The sequence below is a fragment of the Trachurus trachurus genome (assembly GCF_905171665.1).
Source record: "Trachurus trachurus genome assembly, chromosome: 17".
In the NCBI taxonomy this organism is placed as follows: Eukaryota; Metazoa; Chordata; class Actinopteri; order Carangiformes; family Carangidae; genus Trachurus; species Trachurus trachurus.
In genome coordinates, this window is record NC_139900.1 from 12,706,753 (window position 1) to 12,722,396 (window position 15,644).

A 15,644-nucleotide genomic window follows, 5' to 3' on the forward strand; every position below is an offset into this window, starting at 1 on the left:
GATTGATCTCCAGCAATCTCCAGCTAATCCTCAGGCCCAGATATCCTGTGTAGTGAGTGTTAAGTCGCAAAAAAAGAGGACTTTCAGGATTTCTACGATCAAGGGAAGGCGTTTCCTCTCTTTCCTGGACACAAAAAGCTGGTGATGAGATGCAGCTGTAAAATAATCCAATTTTGGTTCCAGTCAGAGGTGAAAAAAAAACCCAGAAACTGATCAGTGTAACCTATGCTGATCTCATGAAAGCTTTCTTAACACCTTATATCAGTAAATGGGAAATGTAGCAGAGAAAAGGAAAATATGAAACAGAGAAAAAAAGGAAATCCTTTTTTTTTTATTTTTTTTTTTTTAGGGGTTAGGGTTAGAAAAAAAAAGAAGCAAATCCTTTGTGGAGGTGAACGCACAGAATATAGTGTTTGCCAATTAAATTTCTGTCAAACTAATTAGCTTTCCTTTGTTTACGTTTAATAATCTTTGAAATTCTCAACTTGGCACAAGTCTCACTGTAAATGTGACCTCGTGACACTTCTGTAGCACCAACAATGGAGAAAATATAATCATTATGTTGCCTCTGACAATAATGATCAGGTGGCAGTATTTTGAAATGGTCCTAAAAAGCAACAGTAGTTTAAAGAAAAAGTGAGACATTTTGTAAAATATATTTTATTAGCTCTTTAGTCTATCTTAGCAAAAAAGATAAGCTACGAGGGAAGAACTAGCCTAACAATCATTAACACGCTGTGTCTCATTAACTTTTTCTCGATGAATGGCATGAGCAACAAGTTGAAACTCCAGGAAGTCACTATGCTTGTCACTGATTGCCAGGAAAGAGTAACAACACATTTGAATTCTGTAAAACCATGACTTGTTTTTCAAATTTATCTTAAAACACAGAACCATCAAGCTTCAAGTTAATTAGTTAGCCTAACTGGTGTTGTTAGACATATTTCTGAATTCTGGCTAAATATTTCTCCCTTTTTCAAGTCTTTGCGTTACAGTAAGCTACCCTAAACTAACATTATTGTACCATTTAATTCTACAACTCCTGACACAGAGCTTGTTCATGAATAATAACAATAAACTTTAGATGCAGTCGTATTCCCTGCCACTGTCAAGTGTTACTCTGCAGCTGACAATTTAAACTCAAGTTCAGAGTTTGGAGTCATGACTAATGATGAAGGCTTCATGTTAATATGATAACAGGAGGCATGGCTGAATGCAGGTTTCAGCTTACCCTGACATCATGGCAAAAGGTATTGATCCGGTGTAATTGAAGCAACACTATTCTGTCTCCAAGCATATAATTAGCAGATCCTGTATCTGAAAACTGTCTCCATTTATACTTAATTGCACTTGTGAATCTATAGTTTTAAAGGCCTTTTAAAAATATTAAATAAATCACTATAAAAATGATTTTTCCCCCCTGCTGTCACTGCGTGATCCCTCTTATAATAAAATGAGAATCTCTAATTCTAAAAGCTACTGTCTGACTTTGTCACTGCAACATAAGTGACTGATAATATGAGATCTGTAAATATGAACTGGCATATTTTAAAAGGCTAACTATTCAATAAGCTTTTTTTCTCCGCCTCATAACATCCAAATCTTCCACAAAAAAGGAGTGGCAGGAGCTGTGGTGCAGGACATCGATTTGTGACTTTCAGCTTCTTATCATGCTGTGATTTTTCTGTATCTCAGAGACTTCAGTTGCAGAGTATCTGAGGACATCAAGAGACATCAGAGTATTTGAGGACATCCTCTCATCTCAGATGAGAGGATTAGAGAACTGCCTGGGTATGTTTAGGACATAAACAGTCTGTTAGATCCTCTACAATAGTCACAATAAAAGGAGCAGTATGTCTTATATCTCAGGGACGCAGTAGATAAAATGGACACAAATCTACACAAATCAATAGTATGTCACAGGTTGTGGTACAGTATATGTCAATACAAAATTACACATGGCCCTATAAAACACGGGTTTAAAAAACAAAGGTTTAAAAAAGAAACAATTGCATCACACTTTGAGTCACACCAGCAGCAAGGTGAAATTTAATTTGGTTCTCCTGTGTTTTTAATTCACTGTCTATCACTCTTGCTCTCTATTGCTGTTGCTGTGGTGAATTTTCTCCATGTTGCTTCGTGCAACACCAAGGCCCAAGGATGGATCTGTCATAACAGTTATACTGCTAAATGTCACACGTCTGACAGAGGTGTGAGGTGCACATATGTCTCAGAGAGACTAAGCCAGCCTTAACCAGGACTGTGTTCTCACATGCAGCCAGCAAAGTGAGTGATGTCATCTAGGGCAAGGTTGTCGACATCCCAACATAAGATGTAAGACATTGTGTCTGGAAAATCATTCAAAATATGATATGTATGATATTTTATTTTATTGCACCTCACATATGTGTCTCTGGAGGGAGCTCCCTTAAATAACCTGTAATGATGTCATCAAGGTCATTCATCTTGAGCTCGGAAACTACTCATTTTTAGCAGGAAGTCTGTGTTACATACTGAAGGGAGGCATGCATTTAAAAAAAAATGTTTTTATTTAGCCTACTTTGTTTTGATGCTAATGCAGCATTACTATGAGTATTAGTCAGGGTCGTATGCAGAATAATTCAGTCATACAAAGATTAGACTACTGGGGTTTTTTGTGGGCCCTACTGGGCGCTGGGCCCCTAGATTTATCATCACCTTTCTCCCCTATAAAACGGCCCTGAGTGCTATACTCAATTGTCAGACATTCTTTATGACTTCATAATAATATTAATAACATTAGCATTTCACAGTTACAGTTAAATTAGCTATGCTGATCATTGTTGTGCAAGAATAAATGTATAATATTACACAACATCACAAAGTTTTACTAACATGTTCACTTTATCCACAAAAGAGCAATTAAAGATCCCAATCGACAAACTTTTTATTATCTCTCACATTCCCCAATCCCTATGTGAGAGTTTTTCTGAGTGACAGAGAATAATTGATTTATTTTACACTGTATTTTGCTATGGTAGTGGACCCTGCGGCTCGGCTCAGACACCCCAGGCTTAAGCCTCTGAATAAGCAAACTAATTGGGCTACAGATGCTTTTAGAAAGACAGTGGTCCTGAGGGTCTGCTGGAGGACACAGATTATCCCTCAGCCACAGGCACAAATTTAATGTGTAGGCTAGACAATAGAGACTCAGTTGATCCCATGGAAATGATTATCAAAACACACAGTGCAGGTGTTTTCCATTAGCTGTAAAATAAGAAAACCTGATTTTTGGGGGGTGTAGCCAGAAGGCCATTAATGTTTGAACCCACTGAGGACAGAGCAGCTGTGAGTCAGGACCCAAATACAGCATTCAAGCAGACATTTTTGTCAGGTGAGGTGGTCAGTGAAAACTGACTCAGGTCTCTTCGTCCCATCCTATGAGACTGACTTAGACCAGGACTGATCGGGCCTGAGTGCAGTGTGGTTCCAAAAGTCTGAGGCCACTTTCCCCAAGTTAGAAACTGGACTGGAAATATGGATATAACTGTCCCATTGACGATCTCCACCACCAAAGATATTGTGCATTCATTTGTCAGCAGCATAATGTAAAAAGTACTTTTTGCACCAAACTCTGTGGCAGGATAGAAAGAGCATAGACCAGGGAAGAACCCATCAGATTCTGGGGTAAATTTGGATCCTTTATTGTGAATTTGATTTTTTTTCCCTCTCTCTCTCTCTCAAGTTTGTTGTTTGGCAAACAAGGTCTGCACTGAGTGAATATAGCAGCAGAAACAAGCTATAAACAGTATGATCAGTTTTTAAAAGAAACTATTTTTGCTTTTCCACATGGCTAACATTAATGTAGTATTAGCAGCTGTTTACTTACCAGTGTGAGTTCACCACCAAACTTTAGTCCTAGTCTGTAAGACTGGGAAGTAAAATGGAAAGTGCTAAGTTGAGGTAGCAGCAGCAAAACTTACAAGTAGGCTTATAGTATATACACGTCCAGTAGCAGTTATTTAGTCGTATGTCAGGCCTTCTGGCAAAGTGCAGTATCCTCTCTCTATTTAGCTGGTTTCTCATCTCTGAAATCTCCTGAGAAGCTAAATGTTGCACCACAGTCACCTAGCTACAGTTGCTAATTTTTGTAATTTTGTCTATCTCCTGTTTGGTTCTGAGCAGGTAGTGTAAAGTGGATTTTTCAAACTTTTCCGCTGCTACTGAAAATAACACCACGAGACCAGTGAAAGTGAACCGAAGCAAGTCAAGTTTCCAGCCGCAGAACTGAAACAATGAACTGAAAGATGCTATAGGCTAATGCTTTATAGAGACCAAGGGCAGCTGCAGGCATTCACTTTAGCCTAATCTATTTTAACAAAAAAAATATTGATCAAAGTCCCGTTAAGTATTGCATACTGTGCACCATCAGACAATTGTTCAACATGTTGTACTTCTCTGCAAACCTTCTAAATATAAGCACAGCACAGACCACAGCAGGGAGGACACTGCCTTTTACTGGAATGACAGGAGTCAGCAAGGTATACCAGCTTCTTATAAAGCCAGTAGTAATGCAGTTACATCTGTAATCCTGCCTCTCATTATAGAAATTATCAAAAAATGTTCATACAATGTTCAATACATGCGCATCATAATTATTTTCTTTGTTCACTATTGATTTGCCCTTTAAATGAAAATGAATGTAAACAAACAGCTTATTCAGGATATAATTTGCATATCAAAGTATGTTGTGTGAGTGTTGGTGTGGGACAGTGTTTCAGCTAAACATCACAATATCATACTCAACCAGCATTGATTCTGGGAAGTTTCATGGCAGAATTTTTTTTAATCTATCTAAAACATCAGTGGTAAAATGTCAGGTTTCCATGTCACTCTCTGAATCAAAGAGCGGTGGCTTCTTGCCAGACTCATTATTTGTGCACCAGTGTTCGACAATCATACGGGGAGAAATCTATCAACACAGCAACAGCTGCATTTTAAGTGAGGGGTTTGAATGACTGCGTTATTTTCTCTCATAATGCTATCATTATCGATCTTTCTGCAAACACATAAAAAGTAGTTGAACACAACAAAGCCATCACACCAAATCTCCTCGGCGTGGTCAAAAGCAGAGGCAGACGAGAGGCACGGAAAGTGGATCCACCAATAGATTAAATTACTCTACGACACTAAATTATTGAAAATCCCAAATTGATGATAAAACCCTGGTGGAATTTCCATTTAAAGCAGCAGTGGTGTCTGTGTGAAGTGGGTGGGAATATTATGAAGTTAAACGCAATACCAACGCGTTTTTAATCAGTTTTGGCAGCCGCAATGATTATTTGTTGAGTTTATTCTGATGCATGAGCCACATTACCGAAAACCAAGAATGTGATTACTATTTATGCAGGGAGAGATATCCAATTACACTGAAATCTCTTGGCAAATATTACCTCTTCCAGGATTTCACCTCTGCCAGCAGAGAGGCTTCCTGGGATAATTGAGTCGTGAGTTTTTGTCTGGAAATGTGGATATTAGCTTATGTAGTCTTAATCAGTCTATATCAAAACAAAGAAATGTTCCATGGACAGTAGGACAATGCAGTGTTGGATATTACAACCACTTCTTCTCACAGTGCTGTATTGTTTTTCATAATTTTACCGCAGAGAAGAAAATAACAGCAGTTGTCGAGTTTACCTGGAAATGCTCATTTGCATATCAAAGGTAGCACTGGTGTGGTGGAGCCAGGTATCCATCCCATGTCTTCTCCTCTTTCTGCTCTTTGAGTGTCATTGTGCCGGAGGGGAACAAAATTTAATTCCGCTGTCCTGGACTGAGGCGCTGTTTCATAATACTCTGGCATCCTTTGATTCACTAATCATTAATTTCACCTCATCACTGCCATGGTTTGTTTGCTCTATTGTTTTGCCAGGATTATTTGCTCTGAAGTCCCTTTGGTGCTTCTAAAAATATCCACAGAATCCATAAAATGTCTTGTCTGTGTTCTTTTGTCATACATAATCATTCGTGGAGCGGGTTTTCACGAGCTGTGGGCTGTGTTTTTTAGTATTCACACAGTATGTGCCCTGGTTATTTGCCTCCTCTTCCTCTCTGCACTTGTTCACAAAAGTCCTTGGCTTCGCCCTCCCAAATGTGTCAGCTGTGCTCTAAGGACACAGAGCGATGCAGACAGGACAAGAAGAGGCAGCTTGTGCCCTGTGAACCTGCCTGTTGATGTTCTCTGCCTCCCTATCACTGAGTGATCTATTAATCACCCCCTCCTGTCTTCCCCCTGCCCTCTTTGCTTTGTCTCTGCAGCTCGGGTGTGTGACAACGCGATGCTGCGCTGTCAGAACGGCGGCACGTGCCACCACCATCAGCGGTGCCATTGTTCCCCCGGCTTCACGGGCGTCCTGTGCGAGAGAGCTCGCTGCCAGGGCCCCGGGGAATGTGATGACCAATTGTCCGGACGGGCCTCCTTCCATCATCCCCCGATCGGCTGCCAGCTCGCCCTCACCCTCGTAGTGCTCCCGCTGCTGATTGTTTCCCTTTGCTGAGAGACCTGAACAGCCTCCCATCCTCAACCAAACCCTTAGACCACATATGATGAGACTGACTTCTCAACCTTAAAGGACATGAAGGACAAAGGGCATGGATAATGTGCTCAGCATTCAATATAAGCAACTCTTTTGTATATCCAAGGCCACAGTGGTGGGTGACAGTTACGAACAGGTTGTGCACTGTGCACTGTTAGACTGAATGATAGAAGGATTTGTGAAAGGCTGTCACTGCTGTCGTATAATGCCACAGAGGAAACGGTCGGAGCCCCCACTTTGTGATTATGTCATTGGCTGATGCTTCATTAAAGGCAGACTGGAGACTCAGATAGAGCGACCCCACACTCTGAGAGCAAACTGTACAAAACTAGACACATGATTTCTAAGTTATCATCTGAAGTTATGAAAAAATAATAATGTGGACGGGGACATCTTAAAACATCTCGCCTCACTGCCTCCTTCCTTACTTGTTCTTCTACTCTCCTCCCTCCGCTTCCCTCACTCTTCCCTCCCCCCACCCGCCCACCCGCCCACCCACTCACTTTCTCCTTCCTGTGCTTTGGTGACTCTGGTGAATTTTCCTTTGCTGAAGGGTGTCTGTTGTTTTTGCCAAATGCTGCACATGTATTATTCTCAAAAGCCCCTTGACAAGTACCAATCTAGTACTTTCCTTTTTCTTTCTCAGAGGCTTTGTAGTCATGCTTGAGCTCACCTGTACGGGGAAAAAAAAAAGTTGTAACATACTGTAACTGTATTTAATTTTTGTATAAAAACAGATATTTTCATGACTACGCAAAACAAAATGATGTATTACTTGTTTTCTATTGCTGCCGACCTGTCCTAGATGTGGACTATGAGTGCGTATAAGGAGTTTGGTTGTATTATTTCTTTGCTTGTGTGGCACATGGTTCTCTTCATTTGAGAGCGGCTGTCAAAAAAAAACTATGTTTACATACACACCTACACAATACACTTCCACCAAAGGGAAAAAGAAAAACATGTCTTTGTCTTGTTGTTGAAAAGTAGTACATTTTATTCAGTAGTTACATGACATTTGAGACAAGATGTGTAGAGTGAATCGGTGTATTGTTTGTAGATATGCATAAGCCAATGACAATAACTGAATGTCATTTAAAAAAAAAAAAAGATTTATGAAAGCTATATATCGATGCCAATCTTTGACCAACTCACTGAAGCAACAGTTGCTGGTAACAATATATCAGTCAACAAATAACTTCTTGGTGCAATGACTGAAGGTTTGTTTTCTTTTTCTAATGTGCTGTAACACCGTCCTTCTCTTGCTCATGAAACATTAGAGAAACCAGAAGAATCTCGGGCCCGAATCCCATCAGCTTTATGTAAATTTAACAAGAGGAAGGACATGGAGGAATAAAAAAGAAGAAAAAAAAAAAAGGAGATTGCGCGGCTGTCGCAGAGGTTGTCCAGCTCAAATCTGTAATCAGATCTAATCCCTGAATCAAATGGGAAGAAGGGAAGGTTTTCTGAGCTGCTATGGTTGAAAGCCTGCATCCTGCTGCGGGAGCCTCGGCGAAGCGACACATTCGGGAAATGAGCTTTAATTCATGGAGGGTCAATGAATAGAAATGAAGTCGCATCCCACTGGGTGACATATTGAGCACTGAGACCAATTTCATTTGAGAGATTAATTTTCCTCCCGAGGTTGTCATGAAACACCTAATTGTGTTAGAGTCTACTGTAAGTGCCTCTCATTAAACGACACTGTCAATGAAAAAAGTAGCGGATGGCTTTTTTGGGAGAGAGACAATTGTGTTACAAAGCAACTTTTAGGAAATTGAGAGGAGGTATGAAGCAGGTTAAGACGCTGTGTGCAATAACTGGACAGAAATTGATGTTATTTATTCAACAAATAATACATTTTTGAGGGAGAACAAACTATAGCAACTATAGTGTATGTATATTGGCAATTAAATTCAACTGGAAAACAAGTCAACAGCAGTAAATCCATGGAAATCAACCTAACTTTCATTTATTCAGCTTCTTCCCAATACGGAGGTTGTGCAGAATTTCAAATTCATAACCAGCAGATCTGTGAAAATATGGATTTCACATTGGAGCTATTAAGCAGACAAGAACAAAGGTATGAAGAATGGATTAATACCAAGTGTTGCAAATAAGGTTTTTTCTTTTACTTCTTTTTGATGCATTTATTTATGTCATCGGGCTCAATTCATTCATCCACCAGTGTCCTGACGACTGGACGCTGCCTTTCCACAGGTGAGTCCTCGCCCTCTTCCTGAATCTGAGCTGGCCTGGCTGTAGTGTGGTGTCATTAGCTTCTCCTGGTGTCTTTGCTTCTTTACTGTTACAGTAGCCTCCTTATCTCCTGACTGCCACGCTGCACAGTGGGTTAACACGGCTTTATTTAAACGTTGAGGTAAGCCAGCTCAACTTTAATCTATTATCGGCTGCTTTTAAAAATGTATTTTATCTTGCTCTAAGGTTTGTTGTGTGAAGTGATTGAACTGTGCCTCTCATCCACTTGTAGTTTCTGAAGCTGAGCCTCTGTTCTCTGGTCTGTATTTGCAGTTTTACATTCACAGGGGTGGGGCTAGGTCAGGGTCAGGGTTGGGCCCCTCTCCTCCACTGGCATTGTTCTCCTCAATACAAGGCTACTTTATTGTTTTACTCAGGAGTGTTTTGTTTTGCTGGTCCATTGCTATGACTGGTAACCATGGGCTTGTATCAGCATGAGATTCAAGCACTAATTTTTCCTTCTTTCTTTTGCCCTTTAGTTGATAATTTATTTTTGAGGGTCAATTCATATGGTCTTGTTAATTGTGACATTGTTAATTCTGATTAAGTTGGTGGGGTTTTTTGGGTCACTGAGCTGCTAGTGAATTATTTTCTGTGCACTTCTTAAGGTTATTCTTCTTATTGTTAATTGTTTATCATTTGTATCATCCTGCTGATTTAATCATATTCTTTCTTTTTCTTTTTCTTTGTTAATTTGTTCATTTTAAAGTTTGGACTACATGTGTGTGGGTGGGATCAGAGTGTCCTGAGTTTCAGTGTCTGTTCTCTCCACAAACTCTCTCTTAACTGTTTCTGTGTCTCCCACAGGACTGGAGCTGTGGAGTGGATGGGCAGCTGTTCCCCAGTGGTGGTTTCCTGTCGCTGACCCTTTACTGTACTGCACTTTGAGCATCATTTGGATGGTGTTTGGTATTCATTCATGTGGTGTGTAGCACCATGATCCCTCCCCTTTGGTTAATTCCCTCGGCCACAGTCAGGCCCCAGTCCAGTTCCTGGCAGCTCTTACATTCAGTGGGAAATTAATGGGCAGACTGTCGCAGGGCCAACAATTTTAACATTCTCACATTCTCTGTCATTTTAAACATAACTTTTGATTTAAAAAATATCTATTTTTAGGAATCATGTCTCTCGTCTCATGCACTGGAACCTGTGACCTTTTTGTTATTATGAGTGAGGTAACATTGTTGACAGCCTTTCACAGCATGTCCAGCTAATTCGCTTCGTACATGGTAATTAATATTTTCTTTCAAAGCCAGGGGACACTTTGCACTTCAACAGGTTACAGATTTAGACCAATCAAGACCAATAAATGTAGTTCACAACAAAACATATTAATTGTAGTGCTTTATGTTCCCTGCAGCAAAAACCCAGTGCTGGATGCTATTGGAGTTTAGGGTAGCTAACATTGGCGGCAGTCAACCTTAGTTTGTTATACAGTATATCATACCAGCAAGGGTTAGGGTTAACCCTACCACAGCCCTAGATAATACCCTATTATATTCTGTATATTTTAGCTGTATTTAAGACTCTTCAACATAATCCTCGGGTTAGGTTGGAAACTCTTTTTGATCAGCTAATCTAACCTTGGTTTAACAATCTGTTGGCTTTAGCTGATTAGTCATTTTTCTACAGGTGTTCAGTCTCAGGCTAAAAATTAACTTTTTTCTATCTCTGTTTGAACACAAGGACCCAGTCTTTCTAATAAATGAACAAAAATTACAACGTTACTTTGTCCTGATTTAATAGTTTTGTTCAAGGTTGAGCTCTCACTGAACCTGCGCTGCAGAATGTGAAGTGGCACACTTGAGACTGTTTGCAGTGACAGTCGGACCCAAACAAATTTTACAGCAGAGGTTTTAGGGCCTGACAGTGTGCGTGTGCCTGTGTGCGTGTGTGTGAAGACAATTACCTTTACGACATGTTAGTGCAATAAAATTGGTATTTTATGATACTTGCTCCTGGCTGTGGGCTGTATTTAGCCATCAGCAAAAAAAAAAAAAAAAGTTTTGAGGTTAAATCCAAGTCTTTTGCACTTAAATGCAGATTATGACACAAGAGGTTGATGAACAACTCATTGGAGTCCGTTGCTCTGCAGGTGCAACACACGGCCAGCGCTGACATTCTTTGCCACTGAGGGAAAATGAGCACCATAATTCCTCTATATTGCCTGCTAACAGTGGGAATATTGGCATGGTAATATTTTTTACCTTTTACTTGTTTCCACCAGAATTAGAGCCGGAAAAAATCCAAGGTGGCAACTGCATGTACACTACTGTTGGGTTGACTACTGAACACATGCATGAATACATCTTTCCGTTATATAAATAGCAAAATAGAAATGCTGATGTTTCAACCTACACATGGCGGCACTGGAACATCTTAGGAAAATGACTTTTTTTTTGTTGTTTTTGATTCAGTGCACACAGAAAAGACCTGAGGATTTTGTTCCCTAGTTATGTTCCCTGCTGTTCTGTGTAGCAGCAGCAACTCCTCGTCCTTCCCCCTTTCACTTCTAAGACTCAGGGGGGGGTATTAGGAGGACATTTTTAGACATGAGCAGTCCTTGTGTTCTGCCACTGTCAGCACTGGTGGCACCAACAGAAAGTTACATAAGACAAGGGGTATTCAGTATCTGGGAAAGAAGTGGCTCAGCAACATGACTGGAGCACTCAGCTTATTAGAAATCCAATATCCATATGCAGCTCATCAATAGCCACTCTTTGAAATGCCCAGCGGTACAACTCAAAGCACTGCTCCGTGTGTTCAGGGACAGAAAACTTAACTTTTCTGTCAATCAAATGCTGCAGTGCATATATAATGAGCATCGCTATAGAAACTCCAGCTTTGCATTTTTTCCCCCCAGAAACCATTTATCAATAATTCTTATGCTAAAAATGAAACCATGAAGGTCCCTGACTTTTTTCTTTCAAATTAAAGGTTATAAAATTGATTAGATAAACAGTATATATACTTTTTGTTTATAATGTAAATTCAAAACATACTGGAAATTCATGATGTGAACTTTACATCATTAATTTCCAGTATGTTTTGAATGTATGCTGTAATTTACAGATAAGAATCTAAAGTTGGAGGTTGCAGGTCCTTATTCTTCTTTTCGCAAGTGTGATTAAGCTACAGCAGTGTTTTTCAACCTTGGGGTCGGGACCCCACGTGGGGTCGTCTGGAATTCAAATGGGGTCACCTGAAATGTCTAGTAGCTAATTGATTTAAAAAAAAAATACTGATAAAAATATATTTTTAAAATTATGATTAAAAACACCACACAATCTTAAACAACTGTATTTTATACTTTCACGTTCTCAAATATAAATCCAGTTAAAATAAAATGCAGCATATAAAAATATCTGAGCTGATGCATTTTGATTGGCGGCCGCGATCACATGACTGCACGTGATCGGGGGTCGCCAAAAATTTGTGATGTCAAAGTGGGGTCATGAGCCAAAAAAGGTTGGGAACCACTGAGCTACAGTATAAGTTTGCCAGCACAATGTCACTGCAGGAAAAATAAATAAAATAAATAAATAAATAAAACTTCAAGTCTGGCTCCATATGGAGGGTTGCAGTTTGCAAAAAGACCTTTTCCTTTGAACAGCAGCAGTATTCACAGAGTGAAAGCTGCCTCCTGCTTGACAGTAGAAGTTATTTTATTTATTTATTTACGTATTTTGTTTGTCAGTTTGGGTTTTGGCGGGGATTCACTGCAAGAGACATTCACCGTTTGAAGAAAAAGTGATACCTTGTCTTTTCCAGCACCAAAACACAAATTTCTGTTGAAATGCCATTATCTGCTGGATATCATTAAAGATTTTTATTATTACGGTTGTAGTATCATTATTCCAAATTCCAAAAAACTTGCAAGGCCATGAACTGAGATATTGGCATCAGTGCAGCTTTTGGAAAAAAAAAAAAGATTTTTTTTCTTTTAAGTTAATAGAAGTGTATTCAAGTCAAGCTCTTTGGAGCAGTAAAAAAAGAGGTTGAACATCCTGTGAGAAGCACGCACACGTTTAAAAGTGCACCTCATGTGCTTTTATGTGTATTTATGTGGCAACACATCAGGAATGGCACTTACGGAGGGGTGGGAGCAGCATGCCATCTGTGGCTTTATCAAACTCCTATTCACATCCCTGACATCGCAAGGACAGCTGGTGGGTGGTTCGCTGGCTCGGCGCACAGAGCCAGAGTACACTAGAATCAATAGACAGAACAAAGAGGAAGTTAAGCTGCCTCCGCTGGAACATGATGGAAATACCTTTGTCCCTGCTGCTCTTTCAGACTTCTTAGGACTGACTTGACAGGAGGCAAACTTTCCACTCTGCCCTCAGCCATTAGCTCAAGAAATGTGAGAAATGTTCTTATTGAAATCCTGATGTACAGGTCACCCATGCCATCTGTCTGTACAATACTCACTGTTACAGTACATCTTGTGGGGATGTGATGGAGCTGACATAGGTGTTAATAGGAAATATATATATATATATATATATATATATATATATATATATATATATATATATATATATATATATATATATATATATATATATATATATATATATATATATATATATATGGAATTAAAAATAGACATTCAAAATGCAGAGGCAGCTTTAAACATGGCCGTTTAGATTCTGGCACTAAAACGAAAGCTATAAAGAAAAAATCTGCTTCCTTGTCACGACCACAACCCAATCTGATGTCCTCTCATTTCAATACAATCTAGGGCAGCAATCGGCTCTTCGGCTACAGATGGTAATCCCATTCAGTGTCACACACGATCACAGCTCTTGTCTATTTTTCCTCAATGCCAAATCCAGCACTTCTGGCCTTCAGTGCCACACCTAAATTGCAAATCAGCCCCAGCTGGGATTGGCACTGCAAGCCCCCGACACCCTGTTGAAGAAATTATTTATGTATCAAACCGACGCCGTCCATAAATAAAAGATACCATTCACAGTCTGCTCCAGAGTTCCCGAATGCTTGGAAGAAAATGGTTTATCCTCATTTTTTCTTTCGCATGCTGGGAGGGATGTGAAGGGGGGGGGTTATGTTGGTCCCCGGGTTTCATCATAAATAACTCTGAATGGGAAGCGAAAAATAACACACCTGTAGGATGTGTTAAAGATTATCACCTGTTCTCAAGCACATGTAGACTGCTATAAATTAGATGGAAAGTGTCCAGAAATTCATATCTAGGCCAGATTTAACAGGTTCATATCGTTGGTCAGGTTGGGTTTGCTTTATAGGACCAAAACATGAAGACACCATACTGTAAGTTATTTCAGTTTAGACTTATTTACATTTGGATTTATTAAAATGTAAATTAGCTTTTGGTTTAAGAAAAAAAAAATCATACATATGTAGTTACGATGTGAGCATGTCTGCAATAAGCATGCATATATTTCTGGTGGGTTAATTATTAATTACATTTTGCATTGGAGATGCAGTATCATCGCCCCTCTCCCCACAGCCCTAAACCGGTAGATTTACCCAAACTAACAATAAAAAAAAACAAACACAGCATCGCTTCTCTGCTTGCGTCTGTGATTTGCATGATATTTCTGCCTCCTCCCTAAAGCAGTGGAGGTAAAAATGATTTTTGTTTGCTGCTGCTGATGCTCACAAAACTGAAAAATTCAGGGCAATTCGCATCAGCCATTTGGCACCAACCGGCAAAGACAGAGGAAGTTGTCGTCGTGGCACAGTTGCCAAGATGGAATAGGGAATGTGACACAATTGCTGCTTTCCTGGGGAGCCGATGCGTCAGCGCCACAGTGAAACAGGACAGTGGTGTATCCGTGATGTGTTGACTCACATCAGCCCACAATGACACGCATCAGTACGTGCACAGATAACACCGTGTGCAGGTGTTGTAACGCAGTACGTCATACGGTGGCGGTGCGTGTCGCCCCTTTGGACCTGCAAAATTCAAATGCAAAATCTGATCCTGCTGATGTGGACGCTCCACAGACCTCACCGTCACCGTGAGGGAAATATGCACTCTCCTCAGCTGTATTAGTAATGCAGGCGGCAGAAGTGGAGATCTCAATAGCAGGGCAAAAGTAGACGTGTTCCACATTTGTTACAAACCAGTGGTGACTGTGACACTAATTAATACAAGAACTGTTGTCTTGTGTATTGGAAGAAAAAGAGGCACAGGTGGCTGTAGGGGCCCCAAATCCCAAAACAAAGAGCTGAGACAAAGAAGCAGTTAGAGAAGAAACAGACAGACAGACAGACAGTCAGAGAGACAGACCGACAGGGGGGGACGAGTGAAGCTGGTTTGGAGGCAGACAACAAAACGGAAAGAGATTCAAGTTACAGTAGGGAGAAATAAAGGCGGGAAGACAGACGCTTTCATTACAAAGCCCACCTTGAAACAATGGTTCCCTGATGGAAAGAGGCAGCAGTAAACATAAACACCACCCCCCCCTGTTTGGCAGACTGGAGGAGGAGGAATGCATTGGTGGAAAGAAGAAGGGGGGAAAAAAAGCGGGAAACAGAGGGGGGAGATGGAAGGAGCAGGAGGGGTGAGAGACAGTCAGACCCTGCCAACACGGTCGCCACTACGAGCAGCGCCACCTCGTTAAACCTGTCCCCGGGAGTCACAGGCAGATGCTCGGCTTTTTCTGTGATAATGACTGACCTGCTAAGTAGCTAGCGGTGTCACGCTCCTTTGAACAACTATGGAGCTCAAAAAGCTGTCACTGGGCTTTTTTCACGCCAGTGCTGGTTCCGACTCGTCACGCTCAGAAGGGGCCGGTTGCACCGTGGGTTTTAATGCAAGGCCTA

General features: G+C 40.5%; 1 protein-coding gene across 1 annotated transcript in view; it reads left to right on the forward strand.

The window, feature by feature from the left end:
• LOC311000447 (netrin-G1-like) overlaps positions 1-6,536 on the forward strand; it is a gene marked incomplete at its 3' end in the record, with an annotated part of 61,661 nt that extends 55,125 nt beyond the window's left edge. The window contains exon 6 of the mRNA XM_083991163.1: positions 6,298-6,536. Within this exon, the coding sequence (XP_083847289.1) occupies positions 6,298-6,536 (239 nt within the window). The remainder of the gene's footprint in view (positions 1-6,297) is intronic.
• Positions 6,537-15,644: the final 9,108 nt, after the last annotated feature.